General features: G+C 36.1%; 1 protein-coding gene across 6 annotated transcripts in view; it reads right to left on the reverse strand.

The window, feature by feature from the left end:
• Positions 1–13919, reverse strand: part of CARMIL1 (capping protein regulator and myosin 1 linker 1) — a 332859-nt gene that overhangs the window by 79124 nt on the left and 239816 nt on the right. For all 6 annotated transcript variants that reach the window (XM_060189278.1, XM_060189277.1, XM_016189509.2 and 3 more), the window contains exons 24-26: positions 9533–9631; positions 3215–3343; positions 482–613 (exon numbers count right to left, since the gene is read on the reverse strand). In XM_060189278.1, coding sequence (XP_060045261.1) covers positions 482–613; positions 3215–3343; positions 9533–9631 — 360 coding nt within the window. The remainder of the gene's footprint in view (positions 1–481; positions 614–3214; positions 3344–9532; positions 9632–13919) is intronic.

Raw genomic sequence — 13919 nt, forward strand, 5'->3', positions numbered from 1 at the left:
TCTTTGCTACTTTGGGAAGCTTCATTGTAACTTCATTATAAAATCCCATTCCTAGTCTTTCAACAAGCTCTTTACAAGGACTCTATTTACCTATTCTCTTCAGAAATAGCATCCAGGCATCTTTCCCATTCTGAAAATTAAATTTAAAAGCAGAATTTTTTTCCCCTAAAGGAGACAGACTCTTTCTGCTTGAATGAATGGAAACTAATCATTCCCTTGTCAGTGACAATCTATCACAAATTAAGTACATTTAGCAATTTACCATCAAATTAAACTGAATCTGGAAAACTTTACTTGATATTATTATCCAAGATTTTTTTTCAATACTTATAAAAGATGGTGAAAATACAACATTCAATTTTTGCCATATGTGCACACACACACAAACCTATAAAATATGCCACTATGATATGAAATACTATGACACATTGGTAAGTCATAATGATTACTTCTATTTCCCAACATGATAAAACCTACAAACCTTTAGTTGTTCATCTACAACTCTTGTAACTTCTCCAGCCATTGATTCCAGTGTCTCCTGAATTGGGCTGGATAATAAGCCACTGGCTCCTGCCCAAGAAGCACCACCAACATGGTATAAATTCGGTAACAACTGGAAGAAAAAAGCAAAGAAACCTCTCTGCAATTACACAGATATTTAAATACAGAAATCATTGCACTCAGTAACAAACAAGTGAAGAAAGTCTAGAGATTATCTGTTCTTAATCAAAGGTTCTTTGTACAAATAAATAAACCTGGGTCCAAAATGCATGGTATAAGAAAGAAATGTAAAACGGAGACCCCCCCCCCCCAACTCTTCATCTGAACTATTCCAGCCTTTAGGTTCATGATTAGTCAACAATTTGTTTGGCTTTATATGTTAACTCTCTTTTTAGCCACCAGGTTCCAGATACTACCATGATGCCAACCAGACTTCCCTGGACAGACAACCCCACCAATTTGTCCTGGAGCTCTGATTCCCCAGAGACCCACCCCACTAAGTAAAGAGAGAGGCAGGCTGGGAGTATGGATCGACCTGTCAACACCCATGTTCAGCAGGGAAGCAATTACAGAAGCCAGACCTCCCACCTTCTGTACCCCATAATGACCCCAGGTCCATACTCCCAGAGGGATAAAGAATAGGAAAGCTATCAGGGAAGGTGATGGGATATGGAGTTCTGGTGGTGGGAACTGCATGGAGTTGTACCCCTCTTATCCTATGTTTTTTTCAGTGTTTCCTTTTTATAAATAAAAACAAATAAAAAAATGAAAAAGAAATGTTTAGCGGTGAACTTAATGTAGACCATATGCATCTTGTTATTCAATAATGCTGACATTATATAATGTTATACCTTAATGCTACTTCAATTAAATAAACTCACTCAAGTCCAGCTTTGAAATCACAGGCACAATACATTCATTACTCCTTTGTGCCTGTAATGTTCTTATCTGGGGTTTGAGTGTATTTGACAAATCTGCAGTGTTCCTTCTAACTCATAATACTCAAGTGATTGAAATTCTCATAATAGAGTAAAGACAGATCCTTAGTTTTTTGATTTACTCTTAGTCCTTTTACTAACTCACACTTTGAGGATTAAATTTTAATTTGAGATCAACTTTTTTTTAAAAGTGACAAGAGTGGGAATTTCATCCTCAATTTGGAAGTAAAATAATTTAAAATAAGCTGGTACTTATTTTGCTTTTGTTTGTTTTTTTTATTCACCATGTTTTATTATTGGTCATTAGCATAGGTATAGGAGACAATATATTGATTAAATTTTATTTTGCAACTTGGGAATAACCTTAGAGTTTAGTAGAAAAGTAAAGAAAGGCTTTTGAGAGAGTCCGCATATCAAATACACAGCCTATATATTAAAAAGATTCAGTTTGTGTTTTGAGAAACTTTGAGACATCAATTGATTTTCCCCCTCTCATATTAATTAACTACTGATTTATATGTCTACATTTTGCTAGGAGTGTACATAAACACCATTCCCACCACCAAAGGACTGTGACCCATCCCTCCCGCCCACTCCCACCCCCCACTGTCCCAGGAAGCTGCATGTCTACCCCTCACCACTGGGTTTTTACTTTGGTGCCCTACTTACAATTTGATCAGGTCCTGCTTTTAGTTTCCCTTTCAGATCTTAGTCAACTTCTGTTGATGAGTGGAATCATCCCATACTCATCTTTATCTTTCTGACTTAGCTCACTTAACATTATTCCTTCTAGCTCTGTCCAAGATGGGTCAGAGAAGGTGGGTTCATTGTTTTTGATAGCTGCATAGTATTCCATTGTGTATATATACCACAGCTTTCTCAGCCACTCATCTCCTGTTGGGCACCTGGGTTGCTTCCAGGTTTTAGCTATTATGAATTGTGCTGCTATGAACATAGGAGTACACACCTCTTTTTGGTTGGGTGTTATGGAGTCCTTGGGGTATAACCCCAGGAGAGGAATTACTGGATCATATGGAAGGTCCATGTCTAGCCTTCTGAAAGTCCCATAACCTAGATATACACCAGTTTCTGTGAGAGAGAGCTTATGTGCACACATATCCATAAACTACTGCAAAATATATAACTGAAAGCAGAAGTACACTAGAGTTTGCAGTGAGTACCTCCCTAACACTTCATCTCCACTATTCCAAGCTTGGGATCCATGATTGCTCAACAAATTGTTTGGCTTCGTATGTTAACTCTCTTTTCAATCACCAGGTTCCAGATGCCACCAGATGCTGGCCGGGCTTCCCTGGATTGAAGACCCCACCAATGTGTCCTGGAGCTCAGCTTCCCCAGAGACACACCTTACTAGGGAAAGAGAGAGGCAGACTGGGAGTATGGACCGACCAGTCAACGCCCATGTTCAGCGGGGAAGCAATTACAGAAGCCAGACCTTCTACCTTCTGCAACCCTCAATGACCCTGGGTCCATGCTCCCAGAGGGCTAGAGAATGGGAAAGCTATCATGGGAGGCAGTGGGTTATGGAGATTGGGTGGTGGGAATTGTGTGGAGTTGTACCCTTCCTACCTTATGTTTTTGTTCATTAATCCTTTCTTAAATAAAAAAATTTAAAAAAAAAGAAAGGCTGAGTAACTCACAAAAAAAAAAAAAAGAAAAAGAAAAGTAAAGAAAGTTGGAGTTAGTTCCTTAAATTAAATTTCAAGGAAGCTTTTAGTAACATTTAAACATATATTGCTTTAAGTGGAACTCACTGTTTTAGAGTTCTTAGCATCACGCATGAGTCTTTCCGCTGATTTTAAATCTTCCTGAACAGCCTCCCCTCCACAGTTCCGTAAAGAGTTGAGATGATCTTGTACTTTCACACATATTCTGTCAATCATCTGATGCAAGCCATAAAAATGACAGGAGGCATCATCAGATAGGAGGAAACAATAATAAGTAAAGACAAAAAACTCCAACTGGCATTTTCTAAAATGCAGTTTACTGTAAATTAATTTTTCTATGCATATAAGTACTCTTTGAAAACATTAATTCCAAGAAACCATAGTCCTATTTTTATGACATGCATCATGTAGGTCAAAAGTGAATACTTCCTGGTGATTTGGAATCTCAGTGACATTTTGTTAGACAGTAATTCCCCTTCATTAATTTTTATTGAGTACTCACTGTATCAGACATATGCTAGGTACTGAGGAAGTGGTTAAAAGAAATGTAACTCTGAAACTGTGGTGACTGCTACAAAATGATATCCATACTCAGCTTGATCTTCATATTGTGGAAACTAGAATATTCTGGAAGTTAATATTTTTTTATTAAATGAAACTATATCAAGCCAACAAATAATTAAATTGAAGTTTCAATGTTATATAGGTAATAATAAAGTAAACACTGTCTAGTTTCTAGTCTACTTAGGTTTCTCTCTTACGTTAATTACATCTGAATAATTTTTAGTTGTATCCTGGATTTAAATGTAAGACCCAAACAGAAGTGGCAGATCACTGTTGTAAACAAACAAAATATTACAAAAGGGTAACATCATGTTCTTTTATATTTGATTTACACAAATAAGTGTGAAGAAAGCTGAGAAATTTGGGAAAAAATAGCTACAGTGTGATTTCAAAAGTTTCCTCAAAATTTTGATTGGAACTACAATCTGTCTGTGCATTTTAAAAAATAAGTATTTCTTCAAAGACTTTACATCTCAAGAGTCCCAGCCCATCTAACATCTGGCAGAAGTCTGACCTATCAATTTTCTTTTTAGTTTAAATTCATACTTTTGAATTATTTGTTATAGCAATTACTAAAGCCAAAATATATCCTCATCCCCCCAACATACACACACCAAATTTCTATTATTTTAGTAACAGTTTTATAAAATAATAGCAATCAAAACACCTATTGTCTTCACACAGGATCAGGAATACTGAGATTGACATATATTAAGGACAATTCCAAATCTATAAAGTATACTGAGGGGACATGAGTGAGCTATGTGGGGATCCCCATAGGAACACACACAAAATAATTATGAATAATGCTTCACATACTGTATTCTATCCTGAGTAAATTCTAAGGTTGGAGGTTAAGAGTCATCTCTCTCTGTTTTTATAAAATGCCATGTGAGAACTCACCATATGTTTTAAAAACTCTTAACTGATATAAATGCTAATTCTTCTATGCTCCTTGGAACAAATAAAACAGCTATCAATAATTCATGTATTACCAAGAATGAATTCTTCATTTTCAGAGACAAAATAAGTGGCGCCACATACTAAGAAAGGAACTAAAATACTTCTGAGGTTACAAAGGTATTACTTGAGATGCATGTGAATGTAGCACTATTAAGTTAATTATCTTTACTGATCATGAGAGACCAAGAAGATAGTTGAGTTGTGTGCCATTAAACATTCACCAAAGAAACAGTTTAAATGAATTCAACAAAATGGTTCATAAGTAGAGCATTTTTTATCTCTTCTAAAAGCACCATAAAATTTTATTCTTCAGTTCAAATAAGGCATAAAATCATACAAGTCTCAAAGATTTTTTCCAAACATACTGTTGTTAAACTTTTTCACAGGCAACAGAAGTGGGCTTCTAACTTAATATAGACTTGCAATTCAGATGTCTCTTACAATAAAGAGCTCAAGGCTTGAAAAAAAATTTAAACTATTTAAGATGATGAGAAATGTTTACAAAGAGGGAAAATTGGGGAAAAGTGCTAGACAAAAAAATCTGACAATCAGTGAAAAAACCAACTTAGACCTCTAATGTGTACAAATGTGAAAACACATGTTTGTAATCTAAAAGACTATCATCTCTTGGGTTACCTCATCAAAGACCTAACTAGATAATTAGACGCTAGTTCTTTACCTTACTCCTTACCCCAGAGCCTAACCCTTTAGTGTTCCATTTTTCAAAAGCAAATGAATAAATAAACTGTTTACTGTTACAGTTTGAGGAACTCACTTCTGAAGAAATATATTCTATCATCACCACCACCATCCTCCCCCCCACAGACCCCTTTTAACACAGCACTGCTCTTTTCTGGCCTATGTGGGTGCCTGGGATTGAACCTAAAACCTCCAAACCTCAGGCATGAAAGATCTTGCGTATCCACCATGTTCCCGTCCCACTCTTTTATTCTTGAACAGGGTCTTTTGAGTCCTAATAAAAAAATATGCCTTCCTATATACCAAAAATGAACTTCTTACAAGCCATTTATAGCCTTGAGGACAAAATAATGATATCTCTTCCAAGCAAGTTTTGTATACAATGGAATATAACTACCAATTCTATCCTATTGTTTTTCTTTTCTAGTCTTACATTCCAGTGCAGTTGAATTCATCATCCCTACAGTGACATGGTCCTGTGGTCTCTACACATTTTCCCCAACTCAAGTCACTTCTAATTCCACTCTTCCATTTAGAATGTTTATAAAATATACCTCCCCCAATAAAGCAGATTTAACACAGAAGTCTGATATGCTGAAGAGAGCTGCTGACTTCTTAAGCAGAAATTACATTCCATGGAAATCTGTTTCACAATTAAAAAAAACATGGTATATCCTTCAGGACAATATGGATGGGACTGGAGGTGAGTATGCTCTGTGAAGTTGGTAAAGAGGTGAAAGACAACTACTTGATGACTTCACTTATATGTGGAATCTAGAGAACTGAAGCACATGAGCATACAAAAACAAGTAAACAGTCAAGCTGTCTGTGACTCTGTGAAAACTATGGTGTTTACTTTTGAGAAGGTGAGAGCACAGAACTCTGGTGGTGGCTGGGGAGTGGAACTGCACTCTGTAATATTATAATCTTGTAAACCACTACTAATTCACTAATAAAACTTTTTTAAGTGAGAGAGTAGTAAAGTTCTGGGAGTTATATGAAAATATGTATATGAAAGAAAGAATATGCTGAGAAGAGCCCTACACAATAAAATTATCTTTTCTTTCTCTTTAAGGATGAAAAATCTTCAGAGTACAATTTGACAAAAATACAGGCTATTTAGGGCTATTTTAATAAATTTTTATTAGAACAGCCCTGTTCATATAGATATTGATATTGTCAAAGCCTATTTTTTCTTTTTTAACAACAGTATAACTGAGTAGTTTTCACAGAGACCACATGGGCTATAAAACTTAGAATATTTACATTTGGGTTGAGAAAAAGTTTGCTGACCCCTGGTAAAAATGGTTTATAGATGGAAAAGAAGAGATCAAAAGCAGAGGTGAAGTACTGAGTCTTATGAAAACCTTTTACTAAAAATAAAAGACAAGTATGCAGAGATAAAAACATACATGAACAATTATGAGACTTCAACATTCTATTAAAAAATTAAAAAAATAAATTAATCCCTTATGTATGCAGACTTCTGGAAACTTTCATAAGATGTTTCAGAAAAAAATCTAAAATGACTGAAATTATTAAAATCTGAAAACTGCTAGTTATGATGTACTAACAATTTCCCAAAGTGAAAAGGTAGCAGTATACCTATTACCAAATGGCTCTGATAATTCAGAATAATGCTGCCTATGCAGAATAGAATATCCTCATATGCCGCTTGTGTACAATTTCTTCTCTGTTGAGAAGATGGAACTTACTTTTAAAAATTATCATTAAAGGTTGCCATAGTAATTTTTTAGATGGTTAATATTCCCTGTGAATGATGAAAAATAACTAGAAAGACCCTGCATTATGGCAGCTCATAAAGGAAGCCAAGGCAAAAGTTCAATGTAGTATTTTTAACCACTCATTGCTTTTAATGTTAAGCACTGAAAACCAGGAGATAATTGTAAACCATAATGCATTAAGCTAATAATAGTACTATGACAGAAAACAAAATTTTCAGCCATTGTTAAGGTTAAAACAATGTTTTCTTGCTCAAAATTCCTTTATTTGACTATTCAGATTACTCTTTCTTTAAACCAAAGATTAAGAATTGACTAAAGGAGCTAGGGTCTTCTGGCAGGATGGATGGGGATTGGGAGAGGTACCACCTCTCTTCCTTTGGCAAGAGGAGAATGGAAAAAAAAAAAAAACATCTTGAGAAATGAAAGATCTGGGTCTCAGTGTTCCATCCCCTGACCCCACCCCAGGAATATAAAAGGACCCATGAGCTTAAGGGAGGAAGGCAGAATGTTTAGGGAGAAAACCCTCATTCTCATACTGTACAACATTACAAAATAAAGCTTCTCCCGGTCTACACAAAGTGATCTCAAAGGACAAAGTTTTCTTACCAACAAATTCTCTATCAGTCTACGAAGATAAAACACTTTTGAAAATTATATGCTTTTAACTTTTGACAGCTTCCAGTTTAAATATAAACATGAATGATAGGACACAGCAGTTGAAAATTAAATTTAAAATTTAATTTAAAAAGCTGAAAATTTAGTCTGAAAAAATTATCTACTTACCTACTAACCTACTATTGTTTAGCTTTTTCCCTCTTCAGCTTCTAATTTCAGTTTATGGTTTATATATTACAATTTCATTACATACTGTATCTGTAATGATAATTAAGTTTTCCTTTCTAGTTTAAGCTGACATTAACATTTTAAACCAGTTACAAAATTATGATTATGTAATACATACAGAGATATGTAATACGATGCCTTTTAATCCTGTAGTGCAAAGCAAATAGTCCTGAAGTGCAATTTTGTTTTGTTTTGTTTTTGCCTCCAGGGTTATTCTGGTGCTTGGTGCCTGTAACACAAATTTACTGTCTTGGAGGCTATTTTTTCCCCTTTTGTGCCTTTGTTTTTTTTTTTATCATTGTTGTGGTTATTGTTTTTATTGATGTCATTGTTGTTGGAAAGGACATAGAGAAATGTAGAGGAGGGAAAGACAGAGAGGGAGAGAAAAAGACAGATACCTGCAGACCTGCTTCACCGCTTGTGAAAAAACCCCCCTGCAGATAGGGAGTTGGGTCTCAAACCGGAATCCTTACACTGGCCCTTGTGCTTCACAATTTTTTTTTTTTAAACTCAAAATCTGGGTGAAGAGAAGAGTTATGAAGTAAACCAGAAAAGTGTTTCAGTTTCACTGGGGGGAGGTGGCTCAGTGGTAGAACACATAGCTTGCTTGAGAGGTATCTCAGATTCATTCCATAACACCACATATATCAGACGAGGTGCCTTCTCTTTTTACTCTCTCAGTGAAAAAGTAAATCTTTTCAGGGGCCAGGCGGTTGTGCAGCGAGATAAGTGCACATGGCGCGAAGGGTAAGGACCAGCATAAGGATCCTGGTTTGAGCTCCTAAATCCACACCTGCTGGGGAGTTGCTTCACAGGGGGTGAAGCAGGTCTGCAGGTGTCTATCTTTCTTTCCCCCTCTCTGTCCTTTCAACAACGATGATGACATCGATAAGAACAATAATAATAACTATAACAATAAAAATAACAATGGCAACAAAAGGGAAAAATAAATAAATATTATTTTAAAAAAGAAAAAGTAAATCTTTTCTTTTTAATGCAGTGCTTTAATTTTGTAGCTGTGGAAGTCTTAGTGGTAGAGCACAGGACTTGCATGTGTACGGTCTTACGTTTGATCCGTGAAACTATATATGCTGAACAAGTGCTCTTGGCTAGCTCTTTTCTCATAATAAATAAATAAATGTTTACTTAATAAGTAAATAAATCCCTTCAGTTTCTCTTTAGTGCTTAAATGTTAACTAATACATAGAAGCTGGGATTTTATTTCCTATTCATAGAAGTTCAAGGGAAGATAAAGAACAGAATGCCTCCAAAGTAGCAAAATTGATTACCCCCAAGATTTCATTAACTCTTGTCAGAGATTCCTAGTATTTGCATAGAAATATAAAATATACCTTTACTGACAACTTTTAGTTATGAATGCTGCCAATTTAATGCATATTTAGCATTAGCCCATATTTTCCTCACATAATCTGTCATACTCAATTTACATTTACAGCCATTTTCGGAAATTAACTCTTATTGTCCCACTGAAAGTAGATAAAAGTATTTAAGTCATCATCTTTTACACAGGAAAGGTTTAGCTGAGAGTAAGAAGGAAGATGAATGTTCCAGTAGAAGACAGGTCTCTTACCTGCTGTGTGGTGCTGGTGACAATACCTTGCTGTAGACGATAGGCCTGCTCTTGGAGGTATTTTCTAGTCTCATGATTTCGAAGCAGATAGTTTTCTATCTAGAAATTAAGTGCATATATCTCTCAAGAACACATTTATTTCAGCAACAAGTACCACTCTAAATGACAGAGTCAACTGTTCTGCTAAAGCTAACGCTAAATCACACATCTTGCCTGATCCCACAAAACAGATAAGCCTATAACATGGGTATGAGTGTGAAGCATTATTACAGCTTGAGGTTAGAAATTTAATTTGTGACTAATGGGAGGATTATATATGTGTCTCAGCATGTGACAGTGATAAGGAAGTGTTCACTTAACACCAGGGTTAGAGTCTAGGGATTTTTCATCACTAGTATATGTACATAATCTCAATCTTTCTCTTACAAAGTTTTAACCAATAAATGGCTCAAGCATTATGTAAATATCCCTAAAGCATACGGATGGTGCTGTCTAAACCTTTTACCCTTATTACAGCAGATTTGATTAGCACTTAGAAAATACTTTATTTTAAAGTTAAATGGTACAACATTTGAAAAATATAGGCTGGCACAATTCAAAACCAAGTACTAGTTTCATTCAACCCATGAGGCTTTTATATTTTAGAAAAACAAGACTAATTTTTAGCAAAATTACAGGAAATAATAAATGGATTTCCACAGAACATGAGAAATCTTAGAATCGACAATTTCTAATTCTTTTTTATTTATTTATTTATTTTTTTCTTTTTATTTTATAATTACCTTTATTTATTTACTAGATAGAAACAGCTAGAAATTGAGAGAGTATGGGGTGATAGAAATGAACAGAGACAGAGAGAGACCTGCAGCCCTGCTTCACCACTTGTGAAGCTCTCCCCTGAAGGTGGGGACCAGGGGCTTGAATCTGGGTCTTTTCACACTGTAATATGTGCACTCAACCAGGTTCACTACTATCTGGACCTTTTTTTTAATGCCAGTCTTTTATTATTATTATTATTATTATTATTATTATTTTACTAGATAGAGATAGCCAGAAATCTAGAAATCTAGGGGGGAGGTGGGGATAGAAAGGAAGAGAGGCACAGAGTCTTTTTATTTTTTAAATATTTTATTTATTTATTAATGAAAAAGATAGGAAGAGAGAGAAAAAGAACCAGATATCACTCTGGTTCATGTGCTGCTGGGGATTGAACTCAAGACCTCATGCCTGAGAGCCCAATGCTTTATCTATTGTGCCACCTCCTGGACCACAAAAAAAACTTTATTTTCCTGGAAAGCCTGAAAAATAACTTATTATATTTAACAATCAAATAAGCCAAAGAAAGTTTCTAATATATAAAAAAGATGGAAACAGTTCTAGACCAATGGGTCACAGCCCATATGCTTCAATCATCAACTCTCCCAGTCTCTCGTCCCTTCTGATTCCAGCTACTTTAAACTTGTTTCTGCTGTAGCTGTCTGCCTGGGCATCACCCTTGCCATGGCAACCTGCGTTCATTCTACTTCTAAATCAACTTAAGTGGTTCAGCCAATCTGGCTTTAACCAGTTTTGATCCATCTAAGACCCCTGTTGCCAGATTTAATTTAAGCAGTCCAGTCCAAGTCTGGTTCAGTCTATACCCTGTATGGTTTGTCCAGTTTCAGCTGGGCACTTTTCCTCTATGGTCACCATTCTGTTTTGGTTTAGAGATCAATGCCTCTGCATCTTCAGGAAGAATCACATAATGAGAGGGCAACATAATTTGTCTAAATGTTGGACCAAGATACCAGCTTGAAGGAAACCCAAATTCAACAGAGCTATATAAAAACGTATAAAAATTTATACGTTTTGAAGACGTATAAATTCCAAAGCTAGATGCACCTGACTGAATGCACATATTACCATGCACAAGGTGCTGACTTCAAACCTGCTCCCCAGCTGCAGGGGAGACACTTCACAAGTGGTGAAGAAGGTTTTCCCCTTTTCTCTCTCCCTCTCCCCATACTCCCCTCCCTTTTCAATTTCTGTCTGTCCTTTCAAAATAAAATAGAAAAGGAAAAAGATGACTGATGATAGCGATGACTTACAGTGCAAGCACCAAGCCTCGGCAATAAACCCTGGTGGGGGAAAAATAAAATACCTCAAAGCTTTCAAAGCTATGTCCCTAGAGATACTCACTGAATTAATAAGAATTATAGAGGAGGGATGAAACAAATTCTGAGAAATAATGAGGAAATGTATAGATAAATCTGTAATAGATCAAAGGAATGAAGAGTACAGTGGCAGGGTTAAAACACACACACACACACAGACACACACACACACACTTGAGGAGATCACAAGAAGATAGACACCAAGATGAATAAGAAGCTTAGGTAGAAGATATACACAAACATAGAGAGAGACGAAGAGAGAGAAGGAGAAGAAGGAGGAGAAGAGGAGGAGGAGAAGGAAGAAGAAGAAGGAGGAGAGTGATAGAGAGAAAGGAAGAAATTTATGGGGCAGGGGATGAGAGAGTTTTGCAGACATCTATTATAGGGGATGTGAAATTGTACCCATATATCAACAACTATATTGTAAACCAATATCCTAAAATAAAATTATTTGGAAAAAATGTTATGGGACATAATCAAGAGGAAGAACATTTGTGTTATAGGGGAATGAAAAGGGGGAGAGTTTGGGACAGGGCTCATATCTAAAGAAATTCTAACTGATATTTTCCCCCAAATTAAAGAAATGAGTGGATCCCAGATTCAGGAGACACCAAGGATTCTAAGACAAATGAATCCAGAACTAAGTTCACCAACTCACATAATAGTTTAAATGGAAAAGACTGAAAAAAAATGAAGGAGAAATAATTATGAAGATTGTTAAAGAAAAGCAGAGTCACTTCTAAAAAAGAAAAATCCCACAAGACTTATCAGTTAATTTCTCAACAGTGACTCTGAAGGCTGGCACCTCAGAGTTGGGTGCTAGAGAAGCAGGTTGGGCCACGTGGAGGTAGCGAAAATGGCCGCCTCACGCAGGTTACTGCGTCTGAACACTGGAGTGAAGTGCTGGCAAGAGAGCGACAATTTCTAATTCTAATGTGGTTCCAGGTAAGGAGGCCAGACAGGGTCTTGAGCACGCACAGCGCTACTGAACCACCTCACTGTCTCTCACCCTTTTATTTTACTGTTTGAAAGACAAAGAGGTAGGTAAGGACAGAGAGAGGAGGGAGAGAGACACACACATACTAAAACACTACTTCACTATCAATAAAGCTTCACACATAATTTTCTTCAGTGTTACCCATGGTGATCTTATGCAGTGCCAGGGATTCATCAGCTTAGAAGGCTTGTGCTCAATTCCTCAACCTCCTCTAGGCCCTATCTATATTTCTATACATAGCAAATTTCCAATAAAAAAATCAAACATTCAAAAGATAACTAGGTTGAGACAAAGCATTCAGGAAGGCTAGTACTCAATTTATGTACATTTAACAAAAATGTAAGGTTAACTACTGAGAATGATAAATAGCTATGATTTCTGACTGATAGTTGCTGTTTTTGCCTGTTCTTAATAATGCCACTTAGCCATTTGACTTTTAATTTGTCACTATAGTTCTCCAGTAAAGAACTTCTAATAGCTGTGTACCTTTCAGTCTAAATACATCTTCATTTTCCATATGCTAAAATGACTATTACTTAATACCAATTAGGAACGATTAAAATACAGACTATAATTATTATCATCCCTAGAAACTGTAAAGTAGAACAAAACATACCTTTCTACTAAGCACAGATGAAGATATTATAAAAATGAAAATATCCCTGAAATTAAACACCATTAAAATGACACCTTAATACCATGAAATTATACTACTTTAATTTCCTCTTGCTATTTCCCAAGAAGTCATCTCTGTACAAGGTGACATTTCCATCAATTTAGAAGTTTTTATTAATGAGAATCCTGCTTGATTCTGTAGTCTAGTGTTGGGTGCTTCTGCTTTGTTACTTATTTTACAGTTGGCCACACCAGAAAGTGGTTGTATGCCAGTTCTGAAATCAGTTTGTTTAGTCATGGGGCTCAGCTCATTCCCAAGGTTGACCCACATGTACAGAATCAGATTTTTTTCAAGCATGTCACGAATGCTTTGCAGACTCTGTCTGGAGTAAATTCTTCAACCATGTCCCACTCCCCACCATCACAAACAAAACAAAACAACAACAAAAACTCAGTTTATTTCCAGGCAAAAGAAGAGAGTTCATTAGGTAGAGTACATGCCTTGCCCTGCATGAGACCCTGGGCTCAATCCTTGATACCATATGAGAAGAACATTGACATCACTAAGGGAGACTCTCTGGGTAAGGGAGAGGTGCTATCATACCTTTTGCTTCTCCCTCTC

Source organism: Erinaceus europaeus, chromosome 4 (genome assembly GCF_950295315.1).
Source record: "Erinaceus europaeus chromosome 4, mEriEur2.1, whole genome shotgun sequence".
NCBI lineage: Eukaryota > Metazoa > Chordata > Mammalia > Eulipotyphla > Erinaceidae > Erinaceus > Erinaceus europaeus.